This window comes from Syngnathus floridae, chromosome 8 (assembly GCF_059516105.1).
Source record: "Syngnathus floridae isolate MCC-2025c chromosome 8, RoL_Sflo_1.0, whole genome shotgun sequence".
In the NCBI taxonomy this organism is placed as follows: Eukaryota; Metazoa; Chordata; class Actinopteri; order Syngnathiformes; family Syngnathidae; genus Syngnathus; species Syngnathus floridae.
The window spans coordinates 11,724,050-11,741,787 of record NC_142420.1 but is presented as its reverse complement, the minus strand read 5'-3'; the positions used below and the strand labels follow the sequence as shown (position 1 = coordinate 11,741,787).

The window sequence follows — 17,738 nt, the reverse complement described above, 5'->3', positions numbered from 1 at the left end:
TGACCATATATATCACAATTTGACATTTTTGTATGATGTATAATTCAGTAGTATATACAAAAACACAAGTCTGCCATATAGGCAGTCGCACTGGCCCGGATGTCCCGTGACAACAGCACAAAACCACTGAGGCTGAGGGAATCATATCCAAATCCTGAGCTATCAAAACTACGGCACATAATAGGGACATATTTCTGCAGCCAAATATTGTCCAACATGATTTAAGAGGACATTAACATTTATTTGAAACAATGAAAAAAAATGCGGTTGTAATTACACTTTTTGAAAAATGCAACATGATACATATTTTCAGCTCAGTTTTTTGCAAACACAATTAATGACATTGATGATATGATCTTTTTGATGAAGGATGTGACATTTGTATGAATAAAACTTGCATCAGAACAGTATGCACTAACAGCTCTGAAACCAAGAGAAAGGAGTCCACCAGAAAACAAGATTCTGGTTACGCATCTCTATATAAATGTCTCAATAGTGCCACAGGTTTCGTCACTCAGAATCACTACCCTTCACACCGGCCTTCTCTGTCTCTTCCTCCCCCTCTTCTTCTTCCTCTGAGGAGAACTCGTCTTTGTCTACAGACGGCATCTTGACAACAATCTCATCCTCATCATCACAGACCATGGACTTCCTTCGCTCCAGGAAAGAAGGCGTGCACAGTGGTGTGGTGTCCTAAAGGAGAAGAGATGGACTTGTTAAGGCAGTAGAACTAAGTAAAACCTATCAGTTTTAACTTTGCTTTTGAGTACTGTGACATCGGAGCTACATGTTGGTGCATAATGTTTATCACATTCGTCACTATGAGACAAACATGCCAAGTTTAATGCACCGCATTACTTTAGGCACATTTATCTGACCCCAGACCACTGACACATCTGGGATCATTTTCAGTCTGCGCCACACCAACAGTAGGAAGATAATTACGCTTCTTACATCACTGCATGCAGACTCATTCATGGAATCAGGCTTCTTCTTCTGGGGTACATGGCTAGCCTATAAGAAAAACACAGGGTGAAAATGCTGTAGTTATTCAAACACACATGCATACATAGTTGAATGGCTGTAAGATTGTACAATTAGAAATTCTACCACCAAATTTGGGAAAACAAGTGCTTTTAAGTCATCAAAGTTATTTGCAGCCTTTTGGTCTAACTAAGCACGGTGATTTATGCAGAACACAGGCATCAAACTCAAGGCCCGGGGGCTAGATACAGCCCACCACTTCATTTTATGTGGCCCGCGAAGACAAATTGTGCATCAAATTTGTGTCATTCCTAGAATTGCAAATTGTCTTCACTTTTAATTTTTTTTTTTTTTAAATATTTGACCAGTTTTTACTCATCTGATTTGAAAAGGAGTTATTTCTCAATTTGTTTTGTAGCTTATACTGTATATAATATCAGGTGCTCGTACATTTATTTGGGTTGACAGTCAATGTCCCTCCGAAAGAAGCTATGATTACAATGCGGCCCATGAAAAAAATGAGTTTGACACCCCTGATGTAGAATATTATTTGAAGTGAATTTAATTTGCAGATCAGTATCAAATTCCACTTCAACTACTGTGCATGTCCTTTAATCTACGTACACTCATTTTTAGATTACTGGATATTAACAATGACATCACAGTGATGCATGATTGTATTCCATAAAAATTTCAACAAATCAGAGGTTGATCAATATCCCTGAAAACAGATTGACTTCATCCCTGAAACATTATAAATACATGACTTTGACCTTGAAATACATTGAGAATTACCAGATTTTTTAAAGACTATAGGCAACACAATTTTAATAGTTTGGCCGGTCTTGTGACTTATACTACAGTAGGACTTGTGTACATACTAAAAAAAGACCTTCGACTAGCACCCAAAATCTCCATTCCATAATCATGTTGACTTCATTTTCGTGGTTGGCAAATACATTTTGGTGCAGTACTGACAGTGATGATTAGGTGGTGGTAATGTACCAAATGTATTTGCCTCCTGTCTAAAAGCAAGTACAGCAGGGGTGTCCAAACTACGGCCTGCGGGCCGCAGTTTTTATTGGGCCGCAGCAAATTCTGAAAACATAATTGAATATGGCCCGCACAAGAAGCTTGAGCTCAACTCTGTTGCACTTCTCAGTTTCAACACTAGATGGAGCCCGCCAAACAAACGAAATCAAGCGAAGAAAAACTTTTACCGCTAGTCACCAGAAATGGCTGCACCTAAGAAACGCAAAATCACGAGTGAGTGTGGAAGATTTCAAACACGGTGGGAAAATGAGTATTTCTTCAAAGAAATCAACGGAAAGTGTGTCTGTTTGATTTGTAATGAAGATGTTGCTGTGATGAAAGAGTATAATGTCCGTCGGCACTATGAGACCAAACATCAGAGTTACACATCGTACACCGGTGCTGAACAAGCACAGAAAGTTAAGCAAATGGCAATTAGCCTGCAAGCTCAACAGCAGTTTTTTTTTTTCGTGCCAACAAAACACAGGAAAACTCCACAAGAGCAAGTTATGAAGTCGCTAAACTTATTGCCCAGCGCGGCAAACCGTTTTCAGACGGTGATTTCATAAAGCAGTGCCTCAAAGTCATGGAAGTAATGTGCCCAGAAAAAGTGCTGGATTTCAACAACGTGAGCTTATCCAGAAACACAGTGGTGTGGAGAATTGAGGACTTGTCAGTGAACGTGAAACTCCAGCTGAGAGACAAGGCTTGTGCTTTTGATTTTTACTCAATAGCATGCGATGAGAGCACAGATGACACAGACACCGCGCAACTGTTAATTTTTTTGCGGGGAGTAGATGATAATTTTTGCTGTACGGAGGAGCTGCTTGATATGATGAGCCTAAAAGGCACAACGACGGGAAAAGATATTTTTGAAGCTGTGTCAGAGGCAGTTGAAAAGATGGGGCTTAAATGGGACAAGCTCTGTGGAGTAACAACGGACGGAGCTCCGGCCATGACTGGCGAGCGCAAAGGAATGGCATCTTTGGTGTGCGCCAAGGTAAAAGAGAGCGGAGGTGAGGCTGTTAGGATGCACTGTATAATCCACCAAGAAGCACTGTGTGCCAAGACTGTCCAGCTGGGCGACGTGATGAACATTGTCGTAAAAACTGTCAACGTAATCTGAGCGAGAGGACTGTACCACAGAGAATTTCAGGCTTTCCTATCTGATGTGGATGCTGAATACGGGGATGTACTCTACCACTCTGATGTGCGCTGGCTCAGTCGCGGCTCTGTGCTGCAGCGGTTTTTTTCGCTGAGATCAGAAATCGACCAGTTTTTAAAAGAGAAGGGCCGACCTCTTCATGAGTTAAGTGACCCTCTGTGGCTGGCAAATCTGGCATTTTTAGTTGATCTTACGCATCATCTGAATACACTGAACAAGAACCTACAAGGCAAAGAACAGCTGGTGCCACAACTGCATGCGCACATGAAAGCCTTCTGCGTAAAGCTCCGCCTGTTTGAGACACAACTACGAGGCTTTAATGCTGCACACTTCCCTGCGCTGTCTGAAATCAAGTCTGCTTTTCCAAACGCCGACCTTTCTGCTAAAAAGGAGAAATATGTGTCTGTGATTTCCTCTCTCATGACGGAATTCAACCAGCGTTTCCAAGATTTTTCTGCCATTGAAAAACAAATCAAGCTGTTCTCGACCCCCTTCCTGGTGGATGCAGAAGAAGTGGAAGAGAGTCTGCAGTTAGAGCTGATTGAAATTCAATGTGATGATTCTCTGAAGAGTCAGCATCAGCTTCTCCCCCTCCCCGAATTCTATCAGAGTTTGGATAATGCCAAGTTTCCTCTGATGAGACGCCACGCAAAAAGAATGATGAGCCTGTTCGGCTCGACATACATATGTGAACAAACATTTTCTCTGTTCAATCAGAACAAAAGCAGACTGAGAACCAGAATAACTGATAGCCATCTTTGTGAAGTCCTTCGTGTCTCAACCACCAAACTTTCTCCTGACATGTCAGCCATCCTTCGATCCAAAGGACAGCATCACTGCTCCCACTGAGTGCAATGTTCTTCACAATACACAGTATTCATGTGTCAGTATGTCACCTCTAGTGTGTGGCCCGGCCCTTTGTTTATTTTTCTGTATTTGCCCCTCACTAAAAAAAGTTTGGACACCCCTGAAGTAGAGGAAATGGAAGCAGAAGTAGTAGTACCAGTCATAGACAGATGGCAACAAATCTGTGACATATCGCTCATTCAACATGCACCTTCCTTATGCCACAGCAAGGGTTTACAGATGCAAGAGCTAAACACCTTTAAACCAAGGCAGGATTGTAGTTAAGCTAAACAATTTTAAACTAAAAAAGAAAAACCTTTCTGTAGTTAGAAGCCAAAATTAAAAATGAAACTGGAACTTGTTCGCTGTCATCAGCATAGGGTGTGTTGGAAATTCACTCTAATGGCCTAACATCACTCTTTGTGCGCGTGAGTGGAGTCAAAGCGCACTTGTCTCATTCAGTAAAAAAACTAAAAATATTCAATATATATCAGGGCTGTTCGATTATGGGTAAAAATCATTATCACGATTATTCTGTTCAATATTGAAATCTCAATCATTTACATTTTACACGATCATGTTTTTGAAATTGGAAAACCATTTATTGAACATGTTTAAAAAAAAAACACTCCTCACATTCAACACTTAAGTGCGAGTGGGGGCAGGGCTGCCTGTTGCATGACACGAGTTTTCATCGAATAGAGGGTCCATCATCACGCCATGCGACTGTTTGTGACCAAGGTTGCCAAATCTTTTCACCCTGCCTATTTAAGACTTGTTTACAGTGTGTTTTGCGGGATTTTATTTTGACGTCTCAGAAGAGAAAACCTGGCATTCTTGAATGTAAGTAAACTGCCGTTCAAAACCATTTAATCGTCCCAAAATGAGCACGTTCACAAAAACGTCCATGGAGAAAATATGTGCTACGCACAATTCACATTCGTCCAAAATATGAACGAGTTCATAAACCTTCGTTCATTGAACGCGTTAAACTATAATACTGCCTGTAAAATATGGCCTGGATCTCCACTCTCCACACATGGGGGCAGGGGCATCACAGTTGGGTTGCGCATGCATGTCTCAGAACGGAAGCACCAAATAATCTTCACTCTTCCATGATGACATCACAGAGCTGGTGGATGTTGGAGACCTTGCGCTCCTCCACCTTGCATTTGAGGATGCCCCACGGATGTTTAGGTCTGGGGACATGCTTGGCCAGTCCATCACCTTCACCCTCAGCTTCTTTAGGAAGGCAGTGGTCGTCTTGGAGGTGTGTTTGGGGTCATTATCGTGTTAGAATACTGCTCCGCGGTCCAGTTTACGGAGGGAGGGGATCATTCTCTGCTTCAGTATTCCACAGTACATGTTGGCATTCATTGTTCCCTCAATGAACTATAGCTCCCCAGTGCTAGCAGCACTCATACAGCCCCAGACCATGACGCTCCCACCACCATGCTTGACTGTAGGCAAGACACACTTGTCTTTGTACTCTTCACCTGGTTGCCGCCACACGTGCTGGACAGCATCTGAACCAAATGTTTATCTTGGTCTCATCAGACACAGGACATGGTTCCAGTAACCCATATCCTTAGTCTGCTTGTCTTCAACAAAATCTTTTTTAGAAGAGGCTTTTTCCTGGGACGACAGCCATGCAGACCAATTGAATGCAGTGTGCGGCGTATGGTCTGAGTACTGACAGACTGACCCCCCACCCCTTCAACCTCTACAGCAATGCTCAGCACTCATACGCCTGTTTTCCAAAGCCAACCTCTGAATATGATGCTGAGCGCGCGCACTCAACTTCTTTGGTCAACTATGGCGAGGCCTGTTTTGAATGGAGATTGTTAGGGTTTTCCAGGTTATCTTTATCATAGGATTATGTTGGAATGCAACAGGTAATAAATACCTTACCTTGTCCTCCTTATCACAAGGTCGTAAAACATCCCCTGACATGTTTAGACTAGAGGACAAGGGCTTTAGCCAGTTTACCCAAACCCCCACTCTGTTTCTCTTAATAAATATCCCCTCGCAGGAACGAGGGTTCAGACTTCACTCCTTCAACGTGTGAACTCTCCACCTGCAGGTGTCTAAAAGAATTTGCTTGTCTCCCATGTGGTTCTTGCAAAATAAGTTGGAGTGAGCAAATCTCTAACATTTTGGTGCCGAAACCCGGGATCCCTCATACCCGCTATCTGGCTGACGAAGGAGGACGTGCTGCATTGTCGACAAGCCAGTGTCCATTAGGAGGACCTGGAGAAGAAAGTCCTGGGAAGAGAATTCTTCGCTGGGCCAGCATCTTAGGTCTGCCTTCGTCTGACAGAGGTGGATTGACGGGACCCGGCAGTGCAACGAACCAGGGGACAAGTAAGTTAAAGGCCTGAAGTTGTGTTGTGTTGTTAAACGCGTAACACGTAGAGGTGCACGAGAGCCAGCTTGGGTTTGAGTCCCAGTGGAAGAAACAGGCTAAGAAAAGCAGAGCTTCTTTTTCGTTCATCGAAGAAGTGTGTAGACTCTTCTTTGTCTGTTTTTCCGAGCTGAGGGATCTGGCTTGGGTTAGAGTCCCAGTGGAAGGAACGTGCTAAGAAACACAGAGCTTCTTTTTTGTTAATCAAAGAAGGGCGTAGATTTTTCTTTGTATGTTTTTCCAAGCCAAAGAATAGCTTGGGTTCAAGTCCCAGTGGAAGAAACGGGCTAAGAAAAACAGAGCTTCTTTTTCTTAATTGAAGAAGGGCGTAGATTTTTTCTTTTGTCCGTTTTTCCAAAGCTGTTTGGGAGGGTTTTACACCCATCCCTGGATAGGCCTGAAGGAGCGCTGGAGTTGGTGTGGTTGAGTGTGTGGCTGGTGGGATGGAGTGACTGAGGGGCAGTTCTGGCGTTGATCCACGGCAGTAGAACGGGCTAGTGATCTGTTGAGGGGTCAATTTGAACCTGCATTGAGGATCCTCAAAGAAAAAAATTTGAAAAAGAATTGTAAAGCCTTGAACTGCTAAGGTTGAGATGGGAAGTGGGAACGGTGGGTCTCTTGCTCTGCTCTTCTTTGGGATGGGAGGCTCATGGCGGGTGGATTTCTTGGTTGTGTGCGATACGTGTTGAAGTGGAAGAATATGTATGGAATACAAGGAAATTTGAAATGTGGAAGAAGTGGTGGAGGTGCTGGGGTGTGGTTGAGATCTTCGCGGGGAGGTGGGAACGAACTCAGGAGACAGGGGCTGGAGGGATGAAGACTGATGAGGTCACGGGTGTTTGTCGGACCAGGAGACAGTGGGGCCCCTGTGAGCGGGTGCAGGGCCGCAGCTCGGGCCGCGGCTCAGGCGAGGGGCAAGAGGAGTTTAATGATAATAATAATAATAATAATAATAATAATAATAATAATAATAATAATAATAATAATAATAATAATAATAATGTGGCAAATTACGGATGACTGGAGATCAGTTTGTGTTACACTGGAGTTGGGGTGTGCAGATCAAGTGATGGAGAGGTGCAGCTTGCTTCTAGAGGATAGATGGATGGGGTTGGAATGTGCTGTCCTCGTGTGCATGGGAGGGACCAGCTTGTGATCGACCGCAGGAGGTGGCCAGCCTGTGGCGAATCATTGTTGCTGGGGCCTGCCTTCCGCACGCGAGAGCTGTGCATGTGTGTGCGTGTGTGTTGGAGTTGGGGTCCCAGGTTGATGAGGATTGGCTAAACTTTTAGTGTGGGGAGATTTGCTAGACTGTTGTCTGTTCGGTTTGCGCCGCAGAGCGGAAACAATTTTGACGGATGGGGATGAGAGGAGGGGAGAGAGATCTGTTTGCGAGCAGAAACTGATCCGCACTGGTGCATGTTGAGTGTCGAGCTCACATGAGAAATTCGAAGAAGAGAGAAAAAAAAAAAAAAAAAAACGACAGAACATGCTTTCAGGAATTGGAAGACGCTAGATTGTGAATTTGGGATTTTGCAGTGCTGCATTTGATGGGAATAATTGATTGGTTGTGTTATAGGATTGTGCAGGGTTCTAGATGCGGGCTGGATCTGAGAGATTGAGTTCTTCAAGTTTGAAAACGAGGAAGAAAATTCAGATTGGTTTGCCAGTTGCTTGTTTTAGTTGGGTTTTTTTTGGACTGGTGGATTGTTCTGCCGGGAAACATGAGTTGAGGGTGATGTATGGGTGTTGTGTGGAGAGCTTGGATGAGTTGGGACCAATGTGGTGGTGTGAGTCACATTTTTGAGCAAGCATGACAATAACATGTGAGAGGTCAAGACATACAGATCAGGGCTTGATGTGGAACGCAGACCTCGATGAGTTGATTTTCAATAATGATACTGAAGATAACATACTGTCCGATTAAATTGGAACTATAGATAAAATGTAGCTCAAAAAATAGGATGAGTTGCAGGATTTACGATATAAAAACGAGACCGCTGTTATTAGGAGAATTTGAAGTTTGGTAAATAAATGTTACCAGCAAATTGATGGAAGCAGCTACATTTGGAGATAGTCTTACAAGTTTGACGTCCCAGCCTGTCATTCTCAGTTGTCAGGGTCCCTGAAACCCAATCCGAGACTTCGCCTGCAGCCGTGAACAACTACAAAATGGTGCCTGGCTCTGAAGCACCTTTGACCTTTGGCAAAGGACAAGAAAAGACTCCTGTGCTTGGAGGGGGACAAGTACACTCCGGAGGACAGACAACATCCTCGGGGACGAGAAAAGACAGTGAAAAGCGGAGGAACTCACAATGATGAAAATTGACTCATTTGAACAATGGACTCATTCAAGAGAGATGGATGGGGTCGCTCAGAAGCAACAACAAAAGAACACCAACTTGAGAGGGTGAAGTGCGGCAAAAAGATATGGACTTGGAGTGTCCGACAACCAAATCGCACTCCTTGGTACGGCGTTACCAAATTTGGTGAAGCTTGGTTCAAAGTGGAAGGGAGGTCCATTGTGCACTGAGTTTGACAGAACTGAGGAGATTTGATAAATAAATAAATAAAAATTTGAAAAATACGTAGGGCTACAGAGAAAAGCATTATAATCAGAGATTGAACGGATTTGGATAAAACAAATAGGCTAAAACGGTAGGAAACAAGAGCAATGTCTGGTATTTTGGCTCGTCAAGCTTGGGACGTAGAGGTCGAGTTTTATGGATTTTGGAGCGGGACATTTGGCAGTCAGGAGGAGGCTAGGTTGCTCGATGTACCTGCTCAGTACAGTGGTGGGGTTTTTTGTGCCACAGTGGAGGTTGGATGGTCAGAGAGTTGGGTGCGTTCGGTTTTTGACATTCACGCGGTCATGCATGGGAGTCACAAGGCGACAGTTGGCGGGTCGATGACTGCAGGGGGGGCCACCTACGACTGCGCCGACATGAAGGGGTGGAGGTGAGGGAGCAGAGTATGGGATTGTCTGCTGAAGCGTCTGCTGTGCAGTTGCCAGTGGGAGATTCTATCAGGGGAGGCTGCATGAGAGATGGATTGGAGTCTGTCTGTCTGTCTGTGTCTGTGTCTGTGTCTGTGTCTGTGTCTGTCTGTGTCTGTGTGTCTGTGTGTCTGTGTGTCTGTGTGTCTGTGTGTCTGTGTGTGTGTGTGTGTGTGTGTGTGTGTGTGTGTGTGTGTGTGTGTGTGTGTGTGTGTGTGTGTGTGTGTGTGTGTGTGTGTGTGTGTGTGTGTGTGTGTGTGTGTGTGTGTAGGTGTGAGCGTGTGGGGAGAAGGAAGGCATGGTTAAGACAATCTCTGTTGGACCAGGAGGCAGTGGGTGGGAACGCCCCTGTCATGGATAGTTTTTGGTTGAGGGGAATCATTGGGAGGTGTTCGGGCTCTTCCCGCGGACACTCCTGTTTGCCAGTTGAATGGGTACTGCAGTTGACTACGGGAGTTGCGGGCAGCGGATGAGGAGCAGTCCTTGGCGGATTGTATGATCAGGACGCTCAAACTGTGTCAAAGACAAACTTACTGCCGCCTGATCTTTCTTCCTCACAGGTCGACAACCCCATCAATCCAGGAGACTGGGTCTACATCGAGGTCGTCAAACGAAGGAACTGGGCCAGCCACGACGGGAGGGACCATTCCAAGTCTTGCTGACTACACATGTTGCATCCAAGGTTGCAGAACCCACAAATGCATTAACGACGACTGCTCTCCAGGAGGAAACTGGATGGGAGCTTTGGACATCACCGCTGTGTGCCAGGATGAGAGAGCCGTTTTCAAGGTGTAAGGGCTCTCCAACCAACATGGCTACACCATCGAACGGAACATACTTCATACAGAATGGCTGGTGGCTCTGTGGTCACAAGGTTTATCCGATGCTGCCCGCCAACTGGACACGAGTGTGTGCGCCAGACCTCACCTACAGACTAGATCATCAGCTGATGAAAACACGAGCACATATACAACTTCTTAGACGTGACAGATGTGATGATGATAATGAGACGTGGATTGCGTAGATGCTGTTCTGTTGAGCATGTGTTACGGAAACTTGTTGATTTGACCATCAAATATGCTTCGCACGTGATGGATACATTGATGTACTGTTTCTGTGTTTTTCTTTTTCTTTTTTATTGATAGCATTCTGGTCGCCTAGGCCAAAGGGACCGTGTAAGAATTTTCCTGCTAATAACATCTGGCCAGCAGGTTTTTCGCTTACACAATAAGTTTGATCTGGGGTATTAAGGTAATGCCTCATCTTCACTGGAAAGTGTTGCTATCATTGTTTGTTGTTTATTATTTTTCCTATTCTTCTTTCTTCATTATACATATATATGTGTTTTTTTTCTTACTTGTCTTTGTTATTTGGGGTAGCATAATCATATGATAAAACAGGAGGGAGATGTTAGGGTTTTCCAGGTTATCTTTATCATAGGATTATGTTGGAATGCAACAGGTAATAAATACCTTACCTTGTCCTCCTTATTACAAGGTCGTAAAACATCCCCTGACATGTTTAGACTAGAGGACAAGGGCTTTAGCCAGTTTACCCAAACCCCCACTCTGTTTCTCTTAATAAATATCCCCTCGCAGGAACAAGGGTTCAGACTTCACTCCTTCAACGTGTGAACTCTCCACCTGCAGGTGTCTAAAAGAACTTGCTTGTCTCCAATGTGGTTCTTGCAAAATAAGTTGGAGTGAGCAAATCTCTAACAGAGATTGTCCTCTTAAACCGCTGTATGGTCTTAGCCACCGTGCTACAGCTCAGTTTCAGTGTGTTGGCAATCTTCTTATAGCTTAGGCCATCTTTATGTAGAGCAATAATTCTTTTTTTTAGATCCTCAGAGTTCTTTACCATGAGGTGCCATGTTGAACTTCCTGTGACCAGTATGAGAGTGAAAATACCTAATTTAATACACCTAATTGCCAATCACACCTAACACCTCAGTACACTAACTAGTCGCATTCCACAGGGAGGAAAAACGCCTAATTGGTCCCAATTTTGGCTTAATTTTGAGATTTTCAGTTGGGGTGTACTCACTTTTGTTGCCAGCATTTTACACATTCATTGTTGTATTTTGAGTCACTTTGAAGTAACAATAAATTTAGTTTGCTATCCAAGCTCTACAGTGACTACTTAACATTGGATCAAACTGTCATTTCTTCAGTGTTGTCCCATGACAAGATATAATTAAAACATTGCAGAAATGAGAGGGGTGTACTCACTTTTGTGAGATACTGTATATCATGCTGTACTTTTCAACCATATCGCCTAGCCCTAGAACGGCACGTTTGAACAATGCTCTGAGTTTCCTAACAATAAGAGTGAAACAGCGCACGCTCTGACCATATTTCTTAACAGACAGGGATTTTGAGTGCAAGTCAGAGCTCTACTGTTCTGGGTCTCGATTTTTGTCAAATAAATTTCCCCCCAAAATGCGACAATGCAGGACATTGTGAGGGCAATAAAACACATCGGTACAAAAAGGAAAAGTAAGTATTGTTTTTGTTGGTGTATAATTCCCCTTCATAAATGAGCACTAGGAAATAGGGAAACACTTACAAATCCTGGGAAGTCATAATCAATGCCTTGTGCTGCAAGCCTCTTGCGGAGCTTTCTCTCTTTGTGTAAGAGCTTGTTGGTCATTTTGGAAGCTTGGTCACTTGTTCGCTCCATGTTGTAGCGGGCAACAGCTGGCTTAGAAGGCTTTTTGAAAGTCCTCTGGGAGCCGGCAAACAGCTTCTCGTGCAATTTCTCTGGTGGAATTACATGACCTACAAAAAGGGGATGCGCAGTAGGTTGAGAATATTTGCATGTGCATTTTATAAATCAGCTTACATTACAACACAATTAGAATGAATAAAAAGTAAACATTTACGGAACCGACTTTATCCACACTTCAAATGAATGACTTAAATGAATGAATGCTGATTTAGATAAGATGATTCTTTTGAGACAATAGCTCACAAATCCAATGCATACAAATCAAACAAAACTGGGCACCATGGAAAGTCATTGGCACTTTATTCAACATGTCTGATATCAATTTCAAGGCACATGCACGAGCATTACGTGCTCTTTGTGGACTTTCCACGCATCCGATCGGCTAAATCAGGCTGGCTGATATATTGCAATTATTATGGTTGTTTTTTTACATTCTTATGCAACATGGAAACTGTGTCACTGTGCTTCTTTCTGCTAATCAATACTAGTGTCGCTTTCCTTTCTGGTACGGTACTGGTACATAGAGGGCCTAGTATGATCAAACCAGTTCTTGTTTAAATTTGAGACTTAATCTTAGTGATATCGGAGGCACACCCTACACAATACTCACATTTAATGAGTCTCTCTCCCATCAGGTAGTTGTTCATAGTCTCAGCTACAATTTTGGCGACTTCATCACAATCAAACTCCACGAATGCGTAGCCTTTGCTTCCACCCGTCTGAAAACAGTAGCATATTAAAAGAATTATATAAGAGAAAAGAATCATAACAGCACTTGTGACCACACCACCAAACGTCATCATTCAAGTACTTATATTTTAACACTTACGATGGAGGAGAGTGAGTTTCGTCACATGTTCACTGAACTGGTCATTTTTCACATTCTTTCTTAGGCAAACACACTGTTGAGATATTTTAACCTGCGTGTTCAAGCAAGCCCCCTCCGTGAGTCGTCACCTTATCGTGGTGGAGGGGTTTGCGTGCCCCTATGATCCTAGGAGCCATGTTGTCGGGGGCTTCATGCCCCTGGTAGGGTCACCCATGCCAAACGGGTCCTAGGTGAGGGGTCAGACAAAGCACGGCTCACCCAAAGCCCCTTATGACGAAAAACACAAATGGACTTTGTTTTCCCTCGCCCGGACGCGGGTCACCGGGGCCTCCCTCTGGAGCCAGGCCTGGAGGCGGGGCTCGAAGGTGAGCGTCTGGTGGCCGGGCCTTCGCCCATGGGGCCCGGCCGGGCATAGCCCGAAATGGAAACGTGGGTCCCCCTTCCCATGGGCTCACCACCTGTGGGAGGGGCCGTAGGGGTCGGGTGCAATGTGAGCTGGGCAGCAGCCAAAGGCAGGGACCTTGGCGGTCTGATCCCCGGCTGCAGAAGCTGGCTCTTGGGACATGGAATGTCACCTCTCTGGCTGGAAAGGAGCCCGAGCTGGTGTGCGAGGCAGAAAAATTCCGACTAGATATAGTCGGACTAGCCTCCACACACAGTTTGGGTTCCGGTACAAGCCCTCTCGAGAGGGGCTGGACTCTCTTCCACTCTGGAGTTGCCCACGGTGAGAGGCGTCGAGCAGGTGTGGGTATACTTATTGCCCCCCGGCTGGGCGCCTGCACATTGGGGTTCACCCCGGTGAACGAGAGGGTAGCCTCCCTCCGCCTTCGGGTGGGGGGACGGGTCCTGACTGTTGTTTGTGTCTATGCACCAAACAGCAGCTCAGAGTACCCACCCTTCTTGGGGTCCCTGGAGGAAGTGCTGGAGAGCGCTCCTTCTGGGGACTCTATCGTTCTACTGGGTGACTTCAATGCTCACGTGGGCAATGACAGTGAGACCTGGAAGGGCGTGATTGGGAGGAACGGCCCCCCTGATCTGAACCCGAGCGGTGTTCTATTGTTGGACTTCTGTGCTCGACACGGATTTTCAATAATGAACACCATGTTCAAACATAAGGGTGTCCATGTATGCACTTGGCACCAGGACACCCTAGGCCGCAGTTCGATGATCGACTTTGTAGTCGTGTCATCGGATTTGCGGCCGCATGTTTTGGACACTCGGGTGAAGAGAGGGGCGGAGCTGTCAACTGATCACCACCTGGTGGTGGGTTGGCTCCGATGGTGGGGGAAGATGCCGGTCCGACCTGGCAGACCCAAACGCTCTGTGAGGGTCTGCTGGGAACGTCTGGCAGAATCTCCTGTCAGGAAGAGCTTCAACTCCCACCTCCGGCAGAGCTTTTCCCACGTCCCGGGGGAGGCGGGGGACATTGAGTCTGAGTGGACCATGTTCCGCGCCTCCATTGTTGAGGCGGCCGACCGGAGCTGTGGCCGTAAGGTCGTTGGTGCCTGTCGTGGCGGCAATCCCCGAACCCGCTGGTGGACACCGGCGGTAAGGGATGCCGTCAAGCTGAAGAAGGAGTCCTATCGGGCCGTTTTGGCCTGCGGGACTCCGGAGGCAGCTGACAGGTACCGGATGGCCAAGCATCCCGGATCAGGGATGAGATCCTGCCCCAAGTGGAGGAGTTCAAGTATCTTGGAGTCTTGTTCACAAGTGAGGGGAGGATGGAGCGTGAGATCGACAGGCGGATCGGTGCAGCGTCGGCAGTAATGCGGACCCTGTACCGGTCCGTTGTTGTGAAGAGAGCTGAGCCAAAAGGCAAAGCTCTCAATTTACCGGTCGATTTACGCTCCTACCCTCACCTATGGTCACGAGCTATGGGTCGTGACCGAAAGAACGAGATCTCGGATACAAGCGGCCGAAATGAGTTTTCTCCGCAGGATGTCCGGGCTCTCCCTTAGAGATAGGGTGAGAAGCTCGGTCATCCGGGAGAGACTCGGAGTAGACGTTGAGAGGAGCCAGATGAGGTGGCTCGGGCATCTTATCAGGATGCCTCCTGGACGCCTCCCTGGGGAGGTGTTCCGGGCATGTCCCACCGGTAGGAGACCCCGGGGACGACCCAGGACGCGCTGGAGAGACTATGTCTCTCAGCTGGCCTGGGAACGCCTTGGGATCCCCCGGGATGAGCTGGATGAAGTGGCTGGGGAGAGGGAAGTCTGGGAGTCCGTCCTAAAGCTGCTGCCCCCGCGACCCGACCCCGGATAAGCGGAAGAAGATGGATGGATGGATGGATGGATGGATGGATGGATGGATGGATGGATGGATGGATGGATGGATGGATGGATGGATGGATGGATGGATGGATGGATGGATGGATGGATGGATGGATGGATGGATGGATGGATGGATGGATGGATGGATGGATGGATGGATGGATGGATGGATGTTCAAGCAAGCGTGCTACATCTTTTTGCCTCCAGATAACGCCACACCCCAAAATGACGCCACATCGTTTATAAACTTTAAATGGCTAAATTAAACTTTACATTCTCTCAGGTCCAATATTCCATCTAAACCAGCGGTTCTTAACCTGGGTTCGATCGAACCCTAGGGGTTCGGTGAGTCGGCTTCAGGGGTTCGGCAGAGCTGGTATGAGTGAAAAAGGTCTACTCTGCAAAATACACAGCAAAGCCAAAGTGTACAGCCATTGGTGAAGTGAGGACAGATGTGACAAATAAGTAAACAAATTAAAGTTAAATTTGTACATATTCTAGTGACATTCATGCATCCATCCATTTTTTGTTCTGCTTGCCCACACGGGCGTCGCAGGCGTGCTGGAGCCTATCCTACCAGTCATCGGGCAGTAGGTGGGGGACACCCTGAACCGATTGCCAATTGCAGGGCACACAGAGACTAACAACCATCTGCACTCGCACTCACACCTATGGGCAATTTGGAGTGCTCAATTAGCCTACCAAGCATGTTTTTGGGATGTGAGAGAGAACCCACGCGGGCATGGGGAGAACATGCAAACTCCACACAGGGAGGGCCGGAGGCGGATTCAAGCCTGCACCCTCTGAACTTTGAGGCTGACGTGTTAACCAGTACCTTTGACATTTATTTAAAAATAAATAAATAAATAAACTGTGTAATTAGATATTTTACAGACAAAGAGTTACAGGAATTTACACTGTATCACATGCTTCAGCACGTCATTTTGGAAAATGTGAATGTTTTAACGTGAACAAAATGTTGTCAGTAAAGGTGTATAGAACTCATTTCTTCCACACCCAGGCCAAAGAATGACTTTTACCATGGCCAAAGCAGGACGCTAACACACATAAAACACACAAAATATCTTATATACACCAACAAGATTGTGTTTTTCATTTAAAGTGAGCCAAATCACTCATATTAAAAGTAATGAAAACTGCTACTGTGATTTGATTCTTTTAATAAGCCATGTAACATGCTATGATCAAAGGTTTTGATCAGTGGTCCCCAGTGTGCTCAAGGACCTTTTGTGTATGCCCAGACACTTGAAAATTTTGAAGGAACATTGCTCACGTCTATCATGATTCCGTTAAAATGAGACGTTTCCTTACCTTTTTACTCCTGGATAGTCGTAGCCGTAAAACTGTTCCAAACTGTTCGAAGTAGTCTCGGAGCTGTGGCTCAAAGAGCCCAAGTGGCAAATGGCCGACATATACCACGCCAGGTATCAAACGGTTGCCCTGTAAAACAGAACACACATTTTCAGGTTCAATCCGCGCATATATAGTACAATAACGTACAGATTTTTTTATATCCAAACTGGACATTTTAACGTACCCTGACACACACACCCGTCAAATTAGCAAATTAGAAATACCATAGCGTATGCCACGGACGGTAACTTTAATACGCAGTCCTCCCCGGTCCGTACTATGTATTTTAAATGTCGTTTTGGTTATGATTTATGATGAACATTAACCCACCTTGTTGAACTTCTTCATCTCCTTTACCTTCTTTTTGAACTCATTTTCTTGCTCAGGATTCAACGACAGTAACTGTTTTCCGGGCATAGAACTCGCTTTTCCTTTACTTTCAGTCATGTCGGTTAGTGATCACTGAGTGGCATTAATTGTGGAATAAGAAAAATAAACCTTCTACTTCTACTGATACCACGTTGATCTCAACATCCGGTTGACCATGTGGTGACGCAAGGTCAACGAGTAACAAGTTACACGTTTGTGGTGTGGCTGAAATAATTTGCAGCGCCCTCGATCGGTATGGCGTGAGACTACAGAAGAGTTGGGAGGGGCCATGTCCAAATTCTTGATTTACACCCCACCCCCCTCTGAAGTGCACGAAATGTTGAAAACCTACGTCATAGACTTGCCATCCATGTTGAAACCACGCCATCGAACACAGCAGCAACTGGTCTGTGTTTTGGGAGTTCTGCTGCTTAAAAGTGGTTGGGAAACACCAGGCTTGTGCTCCTCTAACTTTCTGGTGGGCTTGCTGGTGATGCCATGTCGGCTCTACAGCAACACCTCCTGCTGGTATTTCACTGACATTGTGTGTTTTCTGTGGTTTGGCGCTTCTGCTTATTGTTTATTTACTTTATCTGCCTGCCTGCCTGCCTGCCCGCCCGCCTACCTACCTACCTACCTACCTACCTACCTACCTACCTACCTACCTACCTACCTACCTACCTACCTACCTACCTACCTACCTACCTACCTACCTACCTACCTACCTACCTGCCCGCCCA

At 45.7% G+C, this 17,738-nt stretch overlaps 1 protein-coding gene and 1 non-coding gene across 2 annotated transcripts; both read right to left on the bottom strand.

Moving 5' to 3' along the window:
• Nucleotides 1-220: 220 nt before the first annotated feature.
• nifk (nucleolar protein interacting with the FHA domain of MKI67) lies at nucleotides 221-17,213 on the bottom strand. The gene is made up of 6 exons (XM_088383925.1): nucleotides 16,960-17,213; nucleotides 16,588-16,716; nucleotides 12,767-12,875; nucleotides 11,995-12,206; nucleotides 955-1,014; nucleotides 221-693 (listed from the first exon to the last, which is right to left on the bottom strand). Exons 1-6 carry the CDS (start codon nucleotides 17,074-17,076, stop codon nucleotides 511-513), a joined length of 810 nt encoding a protein of 269 aa, XP_088240051.1. The 5' UTR covers nucleotides 17,077-17,213; the 3' UTR covers nucleotides 221-510.
• LOC148394618 (small nucleolar RNA ACA64) lies at nucleotides 786-917 on the bottom strand. Its single transcript, XR_015860129.1, has one exon. It is a non-coding gene; the product is annotated as a small nucleolar RNA ACA64 (small nucleolar RNA).
• Nucleotides 17,214-17,738: the final 525 nt, after the last annotated feature.

What these genes read in the sequence shown, in the direction of transcription:
- nifk (XM_088383925.1), bottom strand. Translation starts at nt 17,076, where the DNA reads ATGACTGAAAGTAAAGGAAAAGCGAGTTCTATGCCCGGAAAACAGTTA. An exon ending in AGATGAAGAAGTTCAACAAG is followed by an intron (nt 16,717 to 16,959) that starts GTGGGTTAATGT and finishes TCTGTTTTACAG; the next exon opens with GGCAACCGTTTGATACCTGG. An exon ending in ATTATGACTTCCCAGGATTT is followed by an intron (nt 1,015 to 11,994) that starts GTAAGTGTTTCC and finishes TTTTTCTTATAG; the next exon opens with GCTAGCCATGTACCCCAGAA.